At 45.9% G+C, this 18,575-nt stretch overlaps 1 protein-coding gene across 1 annotated transcript in view; it reads right to left on the reverse strand.

Annotated features, from left to right (window-relative positions):
• Nucleotides 1–486: 486 nt before the first annotated feature.
• LOC100561598 (MBL associated serine protease 1) overlaps nucleotides 487–18,575 on the reverse strand; it is a 117,273-nt gene continuing 99,184 nt past the window's right edge. The window contains exons 10-11 of the mRNA XM_008122643.3: nucleotides 17,519–17,593; nucleotides 487–2,423 (exon numbers count right to left, since the gene is read on the reverse strand). Of these exons, the coding sequence (XP_008120850.1) occupies nucleotides 1,537–2,423; nucleotides 17,519–17,593 (962 nt within the window). The 3' untranslated portion in view covers nucleotides 487–1,536. The remainder of the gene's footprint in view (nucleotides 2,424–17,518; nucleotides 17,594–18,575) is intronic.

Raw genomic sequence — 18,575 nt, forward strand, 5'->3', positions numbered from 1 at the left:
AATATAAGACCTCCCCCGAAAGTAAGACCTAGCCAAGTTTTTGTTTGGAAACATGCCCGGCGCCCGCCAAACAAAACACCATAGCATGCAGGATTGGTAAATGTACATTATTATTATTATTATTATTATTATTATTATTATTATTATTATTATAATTTTGTTTTTATACCCCGCCTCCATCTCCCCAGAGGGACTCAGGGCGGCTTACATACCAGTTGTATATGGAAACAAGAAATTCTTGACAGGAGTCACAGTTTGTCTGGTTTAGTTATGTTGGTTTGTGATGACAACTACTGTACAGTATAGAATAAATGTTCATTTTTTTTTGTTCAACAATGAATATGAATTGTTCTTCATGGAAAAATAAGACATCCCCTGAAAATAAGACCTAGCGTATCTTTGGGAGTAAAAAATAATATAAGACACTGTCTTATTTTTGGGGAAACATGGTAGCAATTGCGCAGGTGGGGAAAATTCAGAGGCTCCTTTCTTCCTCAGTTTTACTTTTATTGGCATGAAACTTGCTCCGATGTTAGATCACGTTCACCACTGTTAGCCCATCAAGTTTCAGAATGTTTCACTTATCCAAGGAATTTTGGGAAATTTTCAATTTTTAAAAAAAAAAACCTACAAGAGCGATCTCCTTGAATTTTCTGTACAATGACATAAGATAATGGAATCATTCCCCACAACTTTCAGAAATATTCATACATGTACTGATTTTAGGGAATTTTTAAAAAGTTTTGAAAAAACCTTTTTTTAAAGCCACAACAGCTATTGCATTGAACATCTCTCATGTTAATCAATAAAACTTCCATTTAAGGATTTCTTCCCAGCCCAGCACAGAAATTGATTTACTAGAAGTCTCAGTCTGCCTTCCTCTTTGCACATTCAATCATTCATTGCAACTCTGGCGATGGAGCGACACATCTCTTTCCTATCCTAACTAAAGCTTTACAATGCTGAGCAGAATTCTGGGAAATGTAGTTCAGGGCAAGGCCTTTTGCATTCTCTGCCATAGGGCTCTTCACCTTCCTAAACTACATTTCCCAGAATCCTGTGCTTTCTCTGTCTCTTTCCCAGCAAACTCTGTTTTCTCCCTGCTGTTTCCCTCTCCTCATGGTGCGAGGCCAGTAATGAATAATGAGGAAAGGCAGCCTTTTTGGCTTTGCTTTGCTTTCTTACACTGAAAATAAAACTGACTTTGGGAGGCTTCCGAGGTTTACAAAATTTAAACAGAAAAGTATTGGGTAAGTTTCGATTTTTAAGTTTTAGATGAGGGCCATGTCCACGTGTCGGATATTTCCTCGTAAGTACGAATTTGATGAATTTGATTCGACTTACGAGGACTAACGAAGAATTGTACACCTCAAGTAGACACGGTAGTTTTAGTTTAATCATAATAATTGGAACCTTATTGGGTGAAATAATGGAATCACACCAGATGCCTCTCCAAATGCTTGTGTGGCAACTCCACCTGGATACAGTTTGGCAACATCTTCCCTGTCCATGCGCAGGTACGCATCTCATTCTGGTTCATCCGTCCCGGTTGGCTGCATCCTTGAATGTCCACCCGCTTTTCTCCTGCAGCCAATCCACATAGTTGGAGACTTTGGTGTAAACCCCATAGACTTGTTTGCTTCCGCATTCTTCTGGTCCTCCCCAGGAGACCAGGCCTTGGGCCACCCACCGTTGGGTCTCCAGGTCTTGGATGACGAAGGCTCCTCCGCTGTCTCCCAGGCAGGTGTCCTTGCCTCCTTCGTAATACCCAGCACAGAACATGTTCTCCGTCACGCTGTAGTTCCCCGACCGGGATTCGTAGCTCTCCTTGCACTCGGCGTGGAGCACCACCGGCAACTTGACGTACTGAAGAACGTGGGAGAGGGTCCTCATGCCAGAGCTGATGACTTCGTCCACCGTGACGTTGGGGTTGGAGATGCCCCAGCCGGCCACTAAACCCAGCGTGTTGGGCTCCGGCCCTTCCAGCTCGCGTCCAGATTGTGGCAGGCACACCGGCATGACGTAGGGCCCCATGGTCACCTTCTCCTTCAGCTTCACCAGCGCGATGTCGTGGTTGTAGTTCCGGATGTCGAAGGCCTCGTGGAGGACGATCTTCTCCACCGTCCGGTTGACGGCATCCACCCGGTTCCTCACATCGTGGAGGCCCAAGTAGACGGTGACGTGCTCCTTGGAGACGGGGATGATGGTGTTGTCGCGGCGCTGGGAGCGGAGAACGTGGGCGGCCGTCAGCACCCAGGACTCAGAGAGAAGAGCTCCGCTGCCGAACCATTTATCGTTGGGAACTCGGGAGGTGTCTTCCACCACAATGAGTGCCTGCCAAGGGAAGAAACCCGGGGCTGCGTTGCGTCCGCCGATGATGCGCTTGAATAAGGTGGGCAGAGGGCGGAGAGGTTGGCCACAGACTGTGGAAAAAGCACAACAAGAGGCAATGGTTATGCTTTAGCAACAGTACGGTTTGTAAAAAATAACTGAACTGTGAGTCAGTAGATTATGCCAGTCTTCTCCCTGGTTATTTTAGGGTGCATCTATACGAAGCACCCTAAAGCAGCTGTTTGGGACCCCAACTTGCAGAAGCCCTAGCCAGCTCGTTCAATAGTCATGAATTCTTGGAGTTGGAGACTCAAATAGCTGGAGGGCTGTAGTTTGAAGATGCCTCATTTATAAGGTAAAGGTTTTCCCCTGACATTAAGTCCAGTCGTGTCCGACTCTTGGAGTTAGTGCTCATCTCCATTTCTAAGCCAAAGAGCCGGCGTTGTCCATAGACACCTCCAAGGTCATGTGGCCAGCATGACTGAATGGAGCGCCGTTACCTTCCCACCGGAGCGGTACCTATTGATCTACTCACATTGGCATGTTTTCGAACTACTAGGTTGGCAGAAGCTGGGGCTAACAGCGGGAGCTCACTTCGCTCCCTGGAGAACCAAATAGCTGGAGGGCTGTAGTTTGAAGATGCCTCATTTATAAGGTAAAGGTTTCCCCTGACGTTAAGTCCAGTCGTGTCAGACTCTGGGGGTTGGTGCTCATCTCCATTTCTAAGCCGAAGAGCCGGCGTTGTCCATAGACACCTCCAAGGTCATGTGGCCAGCATGACTGCATGGAGCGCCGTTACCTTCCTGCCGGAACGGTACCTATTGATCTACTCACATTGGCATGTTTTCGAACTGCTAGGTTGGAAGAAGCTGGAGCTTAACAGCGGGCGCTCACTCTGCTCCCTGGATTTGAACCTGGGACCTTTCGGTTATTCTAGGATGCATCTATACCAAGAATACTCAAACTGTGGCCCTCCAGATGTTTGGGACTCCAACTTGCAGAAGCCCTAGCCAGCTTGTTCAATAGTCATGAATTCTTGGAGTTGGAGAACCAAATAGGTGGAGGGCTGTAGTTTGAAGATACCTGATTTATACCATGGAATTAATGCAGTTTGACATGAGTTTGACTGCCACGGCTCAACACTGAATCTTAGGAGACACTAGTACTCTTTACTAGAGAAGAACAAAGGCCTTGCCATGGTTCCATAGCATGAAGCTATTGTAATCAAAACTGGTGTCAAGCTGCAACCATTCTTTAGTATAGATGCAGCCTTGGCCATTAAGTGTCAGGAAGACCTTGCCTTACTTCCGGTTGCACATTTGGACCCTTGAATTACTTCAAGCCCAAGCAATGTGAGTTCAGGTGATTCTGATGCTGTCAACAGATGCAATTACAGTGTATAATTACTGAAATCCTAAAAAGCTTGAATTTCCATTCCAAGGTTTGGAATTAAGGGGGTTGATTCTTGCCCATCTCATACCCAAGATTTCAAACACATTGAGCATAAGCGCATGCAATAGGTACAAACGTATTTATGCCTGAGATCATAAACAATGGGGGCATCTATATGGTGAAATGAATGTAGATTGAAACCACTTTAATTAACTGTCATGGCTCGACGTGATGGAATCATGGGAGCTATAGTTTGGGAAGGTACCAGCACTTTTTGGTAAAGAAGACCGAAAGCGTTTTTACAAGGATTCCATAGCATTGAATCATGGCAGTTAAAGTGGTACCAAACAGCCTTCATTCCACATTGAAGATCCGCCCAATGTTTGGGACATCATTGCTTTCTTAAATTGGGATTGATTTCAAGAAAACATACAATCGCTGCAGTGACTGCATTACATACGTGTGAGTAAATCAAAGAAGGAAAAAGCTTAGAAAAGGGTGTAAAAGAAAGTAAGGCTTTGGCACATTCAATACTGATTTCTTCACTTCAAAATCACTTTCGAATCGTTCAATCAGAACTTGCAGTTTGGACTACAACTGCAAAACTTTTCAATGGGGTTTGCTATGTTAGAGCATCACAGCAAAAACAAGAGCGTTTTGTGCCACCTAAGGAAGGAACGCATATTTTTGGCCTGTCGAAAGCAAAAGGGCTGGTGGCATAATCTACTGCCAATGATGCACATACGCCATGGATAGCATTATGCATCATTGCACCTTTGGAAATCCGGAATACCTTTGTAGGATAGGAGTGAGCTCCTTGCCCATTGGGCCCTTCTTCTGTGATGCCCAAGGCTGGCAGCAAAAGACAAGATAGACAAGTCGTACTGTTATTGTTGGTTGTGTGTAAGTGAGAAGGCGGCGGGTGGATTTTGTTAATGTGGGATTTGTGTATTGGTAGTGTTTAAATGAAATTTGTGTCTTGTCTGTATTGCATACTGATTGCATCATCCAGAGTGTACTATAATCTGGAAAGAGTTAATTGCTGAGAAGCTGTGTTGACCTTGATGTGTGGCTGGAACTGGGGAGTGTCCAGACACAAGTGTGTATGCATTACTGGTTGCATCAGTTCTGTTCTGAGTTGAGTTGAGTTCTGTCTGCCTAGGTGTTGAGTCAATTGCTGTGTTCGTCTATTGTCTGCAAGTCTGTTTGTCTTGATTATTACTGCTTACAGTAAAACTTTGTATATAGTTTTACTAACGTCTCTGGGTGTCTCTTCGTTCTGCATTCCACTGACTCCATCCAACTACTGCTGCGCTGCAAATTACTATGACAGATTTGCACCTTTCACTGTGTGTTGGGAAGCCATTATGGACTGCTATGAAAAGATAGCTGTGATCCACATTTAGTTTCATACTTCCGTGAAGAGTTGTCTTCCTGTCTGTTTCATCAGGTTTCATTAATTCTACTAGATTTTTCTTCTGGACACTCCAGTAAATTCTAAAACCATTTAAATGGTCAATGTAATGGGCCAGCCAAGATCTTCAGAGACCAAAAATTTGCCTCTGTTGCCCTTCCATCCAAGCATATTTCCATTTTTGTTGCAGTCTAGTACATTTAGCTTAAGGAAAGTAGAACAGGGAGTCCACAAAAATGGCCAGAAATGAGATGTAGAAATAAATCTTTGTTCTTACAAAATATTTGTTAATGAAAGGTAAAAAGAGACTGGACTTGGAAAATCTGGGTGCTATGCCCAGAAGTGAAAGGTCAATTTTGAGCAGATAAGAGTGATGTCCTGGCCATCGGCCCAGGAAAAAGATAGTAAAAATACAAATATTGCACTGGGGGGAAAAGTGAAATAGGCTGAAGAGGTTTCATTTGTGAAGTTCTCCCCACCGGAACACAGCATCACTCAAGAAGCACCAATGAATGTCAATTGCGTGAAATGTATAGTAGTATTTTGACATAAAAAAATTCAATGAACAGATCCAAGTGACATATGGTTTGAAAGCAAGCCACCTGAAAGAGATCTAGGAGTCTTAGTGGAGAACAGGCTGAACATGAGCCACATGAGCATCTGGGCTATTTGTAATGGTCGGGCTGTGGCGCAGCTGGGTTAGTAGCCAGCTGCAATTAAATCACTACTGACCAAGAGGTCATGAGTTCGAAACAAGCCCGCGTCGGAGTGAGCGCCCAACCAAAGTAAAGACTTTCTTTATATATTTCAGATTTTAATATTAATGTCAAAAATACGTAGTATGCTTTTACATAGGATTTGTACTACATTCGAACAGTAAAGACAAATATACTTAAGTAAAATAAACATTAAATATTAAATAACCAAAAAATAAAACAAGGTGTAAATAAGTGATTCCCAAAGTGGGCACTACTGCCCCCTGGTGGTCACTGTAGCAATCCAGGGGAGCGGTGATGGCCACAGTTACATTTATCTTTCTGTTTAATTGCTATTAAAAATTGTTAAAAAAATAATTTCCAGGGCGCTGAGTAATATTTTTTCTGGAAAGGGAGCAGTAGGCCAAATAAGTTTGGGAACCAGTGGTGTTAACACTAAGCTAATCTGGGAATCTGTTATTGCAACACATCCAATGAAGTGGTTTCAAACCAGTATAAAAAAAGATTAGGACTAAGTACGTTCTAGTCCACCTGGAATACATGAAACTCATTCCAGAAGCGTGTTTAAGAACTGGTCCAAGAGTCCAGAAGTGTGATGAACCATGGGCCTTGTAGTCCTGCTCAGGACATTGTAATCCCTGATGAAGATGAAAACTTGGGTTTTTTACCTTCCCAGTCTGAACTGGATTCCTCTCAGCCAGATCCTTCCCAGGCAGATCTGGAAACCTTGCACCTGCAAGAAAGTTGTGCCCCAGAAGTATGTCAAACAACCCCAGAGCCTACTTCTCCCGTGTTCTTGCGCCGGGAGTTTTGTAAACAACAGAGAAGTTTGGATTCAGCTTCGCGCAGGAGTGCGAGGATAGCAGCTAAGAATGTTGCCAATTAACATTGGTTCTCGTGAGAATCTTTAAGGAGTTTAACATCTGGTCTCAGAGTTTAGCTTTCGTTTCTGATTCCCAGAGAACCGCTTTGGTGAGAAAGTTGGACTCTATATAGGTGTTTTGCCCGCGTAGCAACTTCGCGGAGTCAATTCGTCAGCCTACGGAGCGAGTTGTGTCTGGACAGCGCGCTCCGATTCAAGCCTCGCTTCAGCTCAAGCCTCGCCTTGCTATCCAGCCTTCGCCTTGCTTCCCAGCCTTTGTTTACCTACGGACTTTGCCTTGTTTCCCAGGACTAATCCTTGCCTTGTTTCACGGATTTTACCAAGTTATTCCACGGACCTTGTTCTTGTTCTTAGTTACCTTGTTCCACGTTCAAGCCTTGTTTCAAGTATCAAGTTATTTCCTAGCCACGCTCAAGTTTTATGGACTAAGGACCTTGTCATCTCCCCTCACTTTGCTTGGCAAAGTGAGTGTTTCGGTTATTGGATTACAACTTTGGACCTTAATATTTCTTATTGGACATTGCTTTTTTGGACTAATTCTGACCTTTCCTGAAGGGTCTAATTCTGGACTATTTTCTATACTTGTTTTTATTAACTTTATATATTCCTTCAATAAAGATATTAGTTAGATTCTGGCCTCTGTGTATGGTTATTGGTGCCTCTGCCGCCTGGGTCGTGACAGTTTGACTCCGCCGCCCATAAGCACCAACTAACCGAGGCCAGGATGTCTACCGGAGCCGCGCCGGCTGGACAGCCGCTCAGCTACACCATCAGCAAGGACGAAGTGGACCGCATCCGTGACAGACTCAACGCGCAGGATGGAGAAATAAAAGGGTTGAGGGAGCGCGGAGTTCGCCTCCCGGCCATGGCGTTGCCTACCAAGTTTTCTGGAGAAGCTGCTAAGGTTCATGTTTTCCGCCGCCAATGTCAAGCTTATCTAGAGGCCCGTGATGCCGAGTTTCCCCAAGAAGACATCAAGGTGGCGTGGGTCTACAGTCTTCTAGACGGACCAGCGGCTAGCTGGGCGACGGCCCTGTTTGATCAAGCCTCCCCCCACCTAAGTTCAGCACAACGCTTCTTGGATCACCTTAAGGAGACCTGGGGAATCGAGGACAATTTGGAGGCAGCCGGTCACAAACTCCGGCGCCTCCTTCAAGGAGACAGACCCATGTCTCAGTACATAGCCGAGTTCCGCGTGCTGGCCCACAACACCGGCTGGAACGATGTAGCCCTCAGAGGACAATTTCGGGAGGGTCTCAACATTGAAATGCTGGAAGAAATCTCCAAGGTGGATCCTCCCCAGACCCTCGAGGCACTCATTGATCAATGTTTACGGGCTGAAGTCATGATTGCCAACAGGAAACAATGGGTTCGAGGCCAGGGCGGTAGAGCCGGGGCAAAACCCCCCGCTCCCGCCAGTGTTCAGCCACGTCCGGTGTGGAGACCCCCGCCGCCAACCCCATACCCCAGAGGAGGCGAGGAGGTGCCGATGCAGTTGGGCAATGTGCGTCCCAGACTAGATGCCGCCGAGAAGGCCCGTCGTCAACGCTTGAACCTCTGCTGGTACTGCGGGAACGGGGGCCACTTCGCCAGAGAGTGCCCAGCCAAAGGGAAGCCTGCCGCCCGTCTTGCGGCGGCGTCCTCCACGGAGTCGAAGGCGTCTGAGCCGACTGGCACACAGCCGGCGGGGGAAGCCAACGACCGGGTGTAGAGAGGCTCGCCAACCCGGTCAAAAAATCCATCCAAGAGCCGCCAACCGGGGTCCTGTTCCTTCTCGTGGTCACATTATGGTCAGCAAAAAGGGGACCCGTCATGATCCACGCCATGATAGACTCTGGAGCTACCAACAATTTCATCGATAGAGAGTATGCCGACTCTCTGGGATTACAATATCATGATTTCAAGAATGCCCGTGTGGTGCAAGCCATAGACGGCCGTCCCCTCAAGACGGGCCCCGTAAGCCAGTGGTCGGAACCCACCAGGATGTGGATAAGGGAACATATGGAAGAGATTTCCTTCTTTGTTACCGAGGTTCCCCATTTCCCTGTGATTTTGGGAATTCCATGGCTGACACTCCACGACCCTAACATCTCCTGGTCCAACAGAGAACTGCAGTTTGCTTCACCGTACTGCCAAAACCATTGCCTCGTAGCCAAGGTATGCCATGCCACAGACTCCGAGCCCATCATCACCTTGCCAAAGAAGTACTCCGAGTATTGGGATGTATTCAATGAGAAAGAAGCCGAAAAATTACCCCCACATAGACCTTATGACTGTGCCATTGACTTGGTGGAGGGGGCCCCGATCCCGCGAGGGCATCTCTACTCCCTGACTGAACCAGAGCAAGAAGCTCTCAGGGAATTCTTAGAGACAAACCTTCGCAAGGGGTTCATCAGACCCTCTCAATCCCCAGCCGCCTCCCCAGTGATGTTTGTGAAGAAGAAGTCAGGGGAATTACGCTTGGTGGTGGACTACAGAGCATTGAACAATATCACCAAGCGGAACAGCTATCCCCTGCCCTTAATCTCGGATCTACTGGACCGACTTCGAGGAGCCAAGGTCTACACCAAGCTGGATCTTCGGGGGGCTTATAATCTAGTTCGCATCAGAGAAGGGGACGAGTGGAAGACCGCCTTCCAGACTAAATTCGGATTATTCGAGTCCCGAGTTATGAATTTCGGTTTATGCGGAGCTCCCGCAACGTTCCAGCATTTTGTCAACGATATTTTTCAGGACTATCTAGACAGATTCTTGATAATCTACCTGGACGATTTTTTGGTGTTTTCCAGATCACAATCAGAACATGAGAACCACGTCAAAATGGTGTTGCAACGACTGCGGGATCATGGACTTTATGCCAAGCTAGAAAAATGCGCTTTTGATCTACAAGAGGTAGATTTCCTTGGCTACCGCATCTCGCCTCTAGGGCTTTCCATGGATCCAGCCAAAGTTTCAGCAGTATTGGAATGGCGGGCGCCAACTAACAAGAAAGAGGTGCAGCGTTTCTTGGGGTTCGCGAACTACTACCGCAAGTTCATTCCAGATTTTGCCCGCTGGTCCGACCCCATCACTAGCTGCATCCGTGGAAAGCAGCCTTTCCGCTGGACTGATCAAGCAGAGAAAGGGTTCCAGCAACTGAAGAAACTATTCACCTCCCAGCCAATTCTACAGCACCCAAATCCTGGAACCCCTTTTGTGGTGCAAGCGGACGCCTCTGATGTGGCAATTGGGGCTGTACTCTTACAACCGGTGGGAGATCACCTCCACCCCTGTGCCTTTTATTCTCGTCAACTAACCACACCAGAGAGGAATTACACCATTTGGGAAAAAGAACTACTGGCCATAAAGGCAGCCTTTGAAACTTGGAGACATTGGCTAGAAGGGGCCAAATTCCCCATTGAAGTCCACACTGATCATCGTAATCTAGAACATCTAAGAACTGCCCGCAAACTAAATCAGAGGCAGCAACGTTGGGCTTTATTCTTTGAACGTTTCAACTTCCAGATCCATTATGTGACCCCAGCTCAAACCAAGCAAGCAGACGCCCTGTCACGTAAACCGGAATACGCTGCAGGACGCAAGGAGACCTTTGAATCCCAACTGCTACAACCTGAGAACTTTGCCACGCTCACAGTGGGGAACACCAAATCCAGTCCCATTGGTTCAACTTCCCCTACTCCAGGACCCATCTGTGCTCAAGAAATCAGGGCTAGTCAGCAAGCAGATGCCTGGGCGCAGGACCAACTTCGCCAAGGTCTGCATTTTCCCTTTTCGCTTAAAGATGGGCTGCTCTGCTATAGAAATCATGTTTATATCCCACCCGGACCGGGCAGGGAAAAAGCGCTTCGTCTGTGTCATGACTGCAAACCAGCAGGACACTTCGGACTATTTAAAACCATGCATTTGATCCTAAGAGATTTTTGGTGGCCCAAGATCCGCAAGGATGTGGAAAAATATGTCAACACCTGCCCAGTATGCCAGCGCTCCAAGATACGAAGGGAGAAGCCCTCAGGGCTTTTGCACCCCCTTCCTACCCCATCTCGCCCATGGGAAATAATTTCCGCGGATTTCATCACTGACCTACCACCTTCCTGTGGATTCACCACGATCTTAGTGGTGGTGGACCTATTCACCAAGTTAGCCCATTTCATTCCCTGCGAAGGCCTCCCCACGGCCAAAGAAACTGCGGATCTATTTCTTCAGCATGTTTTCAGACTACATGGATTGCCCAAGAGTTTAGTCACAGACCGTGGATCTCAATTCACCTCTCGTTTTTGGAAGGCACTACAAAAACTACTGGGCATAGACTCTCGCTTATCTTCAGCTCATCATCCCCAAACAGATGGGCAAACGGAGCGCACCAATGCCACTTTGGAGCAGTATCTTCGCTGTTATGTAAACTACCAACAGGACAATTGGGCTTCTCTGTTACCACTGTCTGAGTTTGCCTACAATAATGGAGTTCAAGCTTCTACAAAAGAAACGCCGTTCTTTGCAAACTACGGTTTCCATCCACGTTTCTTTCCCCCTGTCATTGAAACTTCAGAAGTTCCCGCAGCAGAGGATTGGCTGCAGGAACTCACAGCGGTGCAACAACTTTTGCTCCAGCAACTGGACCAAGCCAAGGAGGACTATAAACGCCACGCTGACAAACACCGCCAGCCGGGCCCCGAAATCAAGGTAGGAGATCGGGTTTTTCTGTCCACTCGCTTTCTGCCCTCCCACCGCCCATGCCGGAAGTTAGATGCCCGCTTCATTGGCCCCTATCCAGTGGTGGCGCAATTAAACCCCGTGACTTTCAAACTCCAACTTCCGCGTTCAATGCGCATTCACCCAGTGTTTCACCGTTCCCTGCTCCTTCCGGCGGATGGTGTGCGTCCTGATACAGACCAACCGGCCCCCCCTCCTGTTTTGATGAATGGGGAGGAGGAGTTCGAGGTTGAGGACATTTTGGATTCTCGCTTTCATCGCCGCCGCCTACAATATCTCATTGACTGGGTGGGTTTTGGGCCTGAGGAACGCTCTTGGGAAGACGCCTCCACAGTCCATGCTCCTGATCTAACCCGTCGCTTCCATCTGACCTATCCCACCAAACCGCGACCTCGCGCCTCGGGGAGAGGACCCCAGTTTGGGAGGGGCCCTGAGGAGGGGGATAGTGTGATGAACCATGGGCCTTGTAGTCCTGCTCAGGACATTGTAATCCCTGATGAAGATGAAAACTTGGGTTTTTTACCTTCCCAGTCTGAACTGGATTCCTCTCAGCCAGATCCTTCCCAGGCAGATCTGGAAACCTTGCACCTGCAAGAAAGTTGTGCCCCAGAAGTATGTCAAACAACCCCAGAGCCTACTTCTCCTGTGTTCTTGCGCCGGGAGTTTTGTAAACAACAGAGAAGTTTGGATTCAGCTTCGCGCAGGAGTGCGAGGATAGCAGCTAAGAATGTTGCCAATTAACATTGGTTCTCGTGAGAATCTTTAAGGAGTTTAACATCTGGTCTCAGAGTTTAGCTTTCGTTTCTGATTCCCAGAGAACCGCTTTGGTGAGAAAGTTGGACTCTATATAGGTGTTTTGCCCGCGTAGCAACTTCGCGGAGTCAATTCGTCAGCCTACGGAGCGAGTTGTGTCTGGACAGCGCGCTCCGATTCAAGCCTCGCTTCAGCTCAAGCCTCGCCTTGCTATCCAGCCTTCGCCTTGCTTCCCAGCCTTTGTTTACCTACGGACTTTGCCTTGTTTCCCAGGACTAATCCTTGCCTTGTTTCACGGATTTTACCAAGTTATTCCACGGACCTTGTTCTTGTTCTTAGTTACCTTGTTCCACGTTCAAGCCTTGTTTCAAGTATCAAGTTATTTCCTAGCCACGCTCAAGTTTTATGGACTAAGGACCTTGTCATCTCCCCTCACTTTGCTTGGCAAAGTGAGTGTTTCGGTTATTGGATTACAACTTTGGACCTTAATATTTCTTATTGGACATTGCTTTTTTGGACTAATTCTGACCTTTCCTGAAGGGTCTAATTCTGGACTATTTTCTATACTTGTTTTTATTAACTTTATATATTCCTTCAATAAAGATATTAGTTAGATTCTGGCCTCTGTGTATGGTTATTGGTGCCTCTGCCGCCTGGGTCGTGACAAGAAGAGCCTTGACTCTCAGCTTGTTGTTGACCTAAGCAACCCTACTTGCTTCTATCAAGTAGGAAAATTTAGGTACTGCTGATGTGGGGAGGCTAATTTAACTAATTTACAACATCATAAAAATAACCCAGCAGCATGTGGAAAGGAATGAGGAAGTAATCCATCAAGGACTCGGTGTCACAGTGGATGATGAAGCAGTAGCTCCCCCTGTGGGCCTGGAACCTGGAAAATGTTAAATTGCCTCTGTGTTTTCGTCTCTGTCTCTGGGTTTGAATGGGAATATTTTAATAAGTCAAATGCAGAAATAATCCTTAGAATGTGCTCTTGAACTACCTCTATTCACTTTTCCACATCATCACCAGACAATTGGATACATTTCTGCCAACGATGAACAGGTTTTCTGAAGCCACCAAGGAAGAAGTCGACACTCTGTTTCCGCAACCGGCGTCTCACAGGACCCATCGTGCACAGATCTTCCGATAGCCAAGCAAAGCAATAACGTGACCCACATGTTCTTGTGAAATGCTATTTCTGCTTGAAATTTCTCTCTGAGTGATACGACGATTGTCCTGAATCAGTCTGTCAACATTTTGCTTGTGAAACTCGGTGGTTGCCGTCACAGGACGTCCAACTCTTTGTTTGTTATGCAAGTCAGATGTTCCCACCTCAACATCTTTTAACTTACTTGCCCAACAACACATAGGACTCACATCAACATAATCCCCATAAACAGCTTGCATTTGTTGGCGTGAGGGAGGTCAGGGTGCATGCCGGGTGGGTTTCTTCAAACACCATCGATCCTCTGCACACCAGCACCCTGATGAATTGGTTGAATCGACTGCCACATCAATTCCTCTGTTCAATGTCAGACTCAAACACATCCGTAGTCTGAAATCCAAACATTTATTGAATATCTACAAACATATTTACAAATCATAGCAAAAGCCATCACTCTGAGCTGGCATTCTCTTTAGCCTCTTGCCTCGGCAAGCACAAGCTCAACACTCACAGAGATAAGAAGCACGTTCCTCAGTCTGAAGGAAGTTTACACCCATCCAAGGCCGGAAACTATGCCTGATAGGTCATAGCAGTCACAACAGGCTGTCAGTCAAAACTAGCCTGCTGTTAACTGTTTCATTGCTGGAACACAAACTCTTGCACAACAGCAGAAAACACTTGATTTACATTTCATACACATACAACCATAATCCAACAGCATTCTCTGATGAATCTCCTTTGGGGTGACCCCTTCTGTTGTTAAGAATTCAATGACTGCACGTTGCTTAAATCGTATTGACCAACCGTCTGCGCAGGGTTCCATACTTCGCACTTTAACAACACAACCATTCAATGCTAAGGCTTCCCCGTCTGCGCAGGGTTCCATACTTCACACTTTAACAACACAACCGTTCAATGCTAAGGCTTCCCCATCTGCGCAGGGTTCCATACTTCGCACTTTAACAACACAACCATTCAATGCTAAGGCTTCCCCGTCTGCGCAGGGTTCCATACTTCACACTTTAACAACACAACCGTTCAATGCTAAGGCTTCCCCATCTGCGCAGGGTTCCACACTTCGCACTTTAACAACACAACCATTCAATGCTAAGGCTTCCCCGTCTGCGCAGGGTTCCATACTTCACACTTTAACAACACAACCGTTCAATGCTAAGGCTTCCCCATCTGCGCAGGGTTCCATACTTCGCACTTTAACAACACAACCGTTCAATGCTAAGGCTTCCCCGTCTGCGCAGGGTTCCATACTTCACACTTTAACAACACAACTGTTCAATGCTAAGGCTTCCCCATCTGCGCAGGGTTCCATACTTCGCACTTTAACAACACAACCATTCAATGCTAAGGCTTCCCCGTCTGCGCAGGGTTCCATACTTCGTACTTTAACAACACAACCGTTCAATGCTAAGGCTTCCCCGTCTGCGCAGGGTTCAATACTTCGCACTTTAACAACACAATCGTTCAATGCTAAGGCTTCCCCGTCTGCGCAGGGTTCCATACTTCGCACTTTAACAACACAACCGTTCCATGCTAAGGCTTCCCCGTCTGCGCAGGGTTCCATACTTCGCACTTTAACAACACAACCATTCAATGCGAAGGCTTCCCCGTCTGCGCAGGGTTCCATACTTCGCACTTTAACAACACAACCATTCAATGCTAAGGCTTCCCGCCAAATGGATTTGTAGAGGAAAGCCTACTGAACAAGCCAGGACCTGCCACAGACCAGGACTGCCATTGGTTGAGAAGTTACGAAGGTGGAGGCATTACTTTTCATTCAACTCTCGTATACAAGGTTTTTAGCCTTCTTTGTCACCAGGATTCCATCACACTGAACCATGGCAGTCAAAGTGGTGCCAAACTGCACTGTTTCTACGGTGTAGATGTACTCTAAGTTTACTTGGTTTGGAGTGGGAGCTGCTTTGGTTGTTTCAAAGTCAATGAAGGGCCCCACAAAGTCCGGAAGGAAGCGAGGCTTCCTGTGACAGGCAGCTGGCTTGGATCAAACTGGGAGATAAGAGATAAACCATAGCCAAATTCTTTGCTCATCCTGGCCAATTTGCTTTGACCTCTGCAAAAATCCCACACAAAAAGCAGAGAAAAAAAGAGCATTCAGGATTGGAGAGGGAGAAGGCAACTTCGTGGATCGCATCCTGTGAGTTCAGAGCAAAAGTTGACGTTCTCCATGGCTGAAGAAGGAATAATAGAGCATGAGGTTTGGAAGGGACAACAGTCATTTGGGGGTGCATCTACACTGTGAAATTAATGTAGTTTGCCACCACTCAAACGGCCAATGTCTCAATGCTATGGAATCATGGGAGTTGTAGTTTGGTGAGGCCACAGCACTCTTTGGCAGAGAGGGAAAAAGACTTTGTAAAACTACAGCTCCAAGGATTCCCCAAAATTGAGCCCTGCATTGATTCTACATGGTAGATGCCTAGTCTTGAAACTAGGATTGCAAAAGAATTGGAATTTTTCTCATCTTGACATATCAGGACACTCTGTTGAGAAAACAATGACCCCTTTGTAATTCAGGATCTTTGATTAAAAAAAATATGTGAACACACACAATCTATTTGTTAACATATAGAAGTACTTGGACATTTTTTGACCGATGTGCAGTTGTTTCAATTGATTCAGAGTCATACATGTGCTGCTAGTGTACATACAGATGTGCTTTTGGTTTTGCCATGTGGCCATTCAACACAGTTAACATGCAATTCCCATACTTCCCAATCCCAGTGTTAATGGTTGGCCTTGTTTACTCTGTTTTTTTTAATGAAAAATGTTCATCTCTTTCTCTCAAAAAGCCCATGTTTTGTTTTGGTCTTGTACATAAATATTATTTTTGCATCAACCGGATTTTCACAAAGAGTTTCCAAAGGATTTAAAGAAAAACAATAGAGCACAAAAAAAACTCATCAGAAAACCTTTGAAGTTATCCATGTAAGAATGCATAGTGAAGATTTATATCCTTAACTAGCTGTGCCCTGCCACGCGTTGCTGTGGTGTATGGGAATCGTTTGTTGGCCAGGTGGAATAGCATTGAATAGCCTTGCAGCCTCCAAGCCTGGCTGTCTTCTTCTTGTGCATAGTGTTTTTCCCTTTGGGGGAAACCATGTTCCTGAACCCAAAGATGTCTTGCATCCCACACAATTACATAGCCTGGGGAAAAGAAACCAAGCTGGGAATTTCCTCATCCAGTTCCAGCCTCACCCATCTCTTGGACTTTTCCTGGACATTGCAACACAATACTTCTATTCAGGCGGGGGAAATCACCTCTCCCTGCCCTCTGGGGAAGAACCAATTTTACCACCCTGCGCCTTTGATGAACAGGACCTCTCGCATTGGAAGGAAATCTGCATGTCTACAGCCAAACCCATCCTCTGTCATTTTTGGATGATTGTATTAATATATGATGTTTTGTTTCTCTGGGGTCTGGAACTAGGCCAGCCCTATTAAGGGGACATGCCATGTTCATCTCATAAGACAATAGCCTTCCTGGGTAGGGCCAGAAAATGCCCTCAATCACTTTGTTGCTTTTCCTGTTCAGTAAAAGGAACTCCATTCATCAACACTTAACCATCCTTTGTTCCCAGCCCAAGCTGGCCAGTGAGCCAAGCCCCTCTCTGTGACTGGTCAGAATTAGAGACTTGGCTGCAGCCTATGTATAAAAACGGCTATAAAACTGTATTCTGGATGCTATCTACTTTGTGAATGTATCACTAGCTAGCATCTTATCTGCAGATAATAAAATCTTCCTTGGCTGAAAATCACCTCTCCTTGCTTGGGCTAATTTCAATTGGGCCTAATTTGAATGCTCGCCATAGCAGGGACTCACTAAACTGGGCAACTCAGGTAAATCACTTGCCTGGGTTTTTGCCAACAAGCTTCTCCCTGGTCTCACTGCCAGGAGTTGCCTCCTAAAATGGGGCCAACAATATCAATTCCAAACAGGTAGAACCTCAGTAGCTCTTATGGACAACCTCTATGATGAAGCTCAAAGAACAATGTGGACACCTAAGTAGTTTTTGATTCTTGTTTTTGACCCATATAAATAAAAATATTGCACTATCTTTAAAATGCAGGATTGGATTGAACTGCTGCAGGAGACCTGTTGCCGTAATAAAGTCAGGTACCTGGTTGACAGGTGGGAAGGCGCCTGCCCAGCTCGGGACTCTGCCAAAATCCCTTGGCATTGCAGGTGTAGGTACCTGGGAGAGAGAGAAAGAGGGTTTGTTGTTGTTGTTGTTGTTGTTGTTGTTGTTGTTGTTGTTTCTATCCTTCTTTATCTCTCTAAAAAGAGACCCAAAGTGACTAACACTTAAATACATTATCTCTCTATTTCTATCTAGTTGCTGTGAAGATGAGTAAGGCCACCAGGTGGTGATATAACAACTTATTTTAATATATGTATGCAACACGATTTTTGTTCCTGGGATATAAATGCCATTTCATAACTGGTTCTATCATAAAAACATAGGAAACGTTTATTAAATTGCAAAAACTTTGTCTTTGCGGGAGGGACATCCTGCAGCACGTTTTGCTCTAGTTTTTCATTGAATCTCTCAGACAGTCTCAGCCAACTCGACATAGTTTGTGGCACCCACAAAAACGAAGTTTCTGGAGTAGGACAACTACTTTCAATGTAAGGACCTCACAATTAAACAGGAAATAACACTTTCAATCCAGGAACAGATTTTTTTTTCAAATTTTGTTACATAGTGTATCCATACTTCCACATGCTTTTAAAAACAATGTACCATGTATTTATATTGGGATGGCAACCTTTAAAAATTTATGTTATGTTGGATGTTGGTATCACCTCCCAGCCCATGAGGACATATTAAGTTACCATAGGCATCTATGGAAACCCAGAGGCATGAAAATAGATATTTATTTGGGAGTTATGTTTGTTATATTTGTTAAGAGAGCCAGCGTAGGCTTGACATTTTATTATCTAACTTTTTCAGGTCATGAGGCCAGTAAGGGGTGTTGTGATGGAGTCTTCGAGTAGAGATACTACTAGTTGTATTAGAAGAGGCAGGAAAACTACTCGTGAGCAATGAGGAGCAACAAAGGAAGAGAATCTGGGAAATATTTATGGAACCCACTGATGATGACACCTTTGAGGGTTTTGAAGGGGATTGTGGGGCTGGGAGTCAGGAGGATGGGATGTCACACTCTGGGAGTGAG

Source organism: Anolis carolinensis, chromosome 3, assembly GCF_035594765.1.
Source record: "Anolis carolinensis isolate JA03-04 chromosome 3, rAnoCar3.1.pri, whole genome shotgun sequence".
NCBI classification, from domain to species: Eukaryota; Metazoa; Chordata; class Lepidosauria; order Squamata; family Dactyloidae; genus Anolis; species Anolis carolinensis.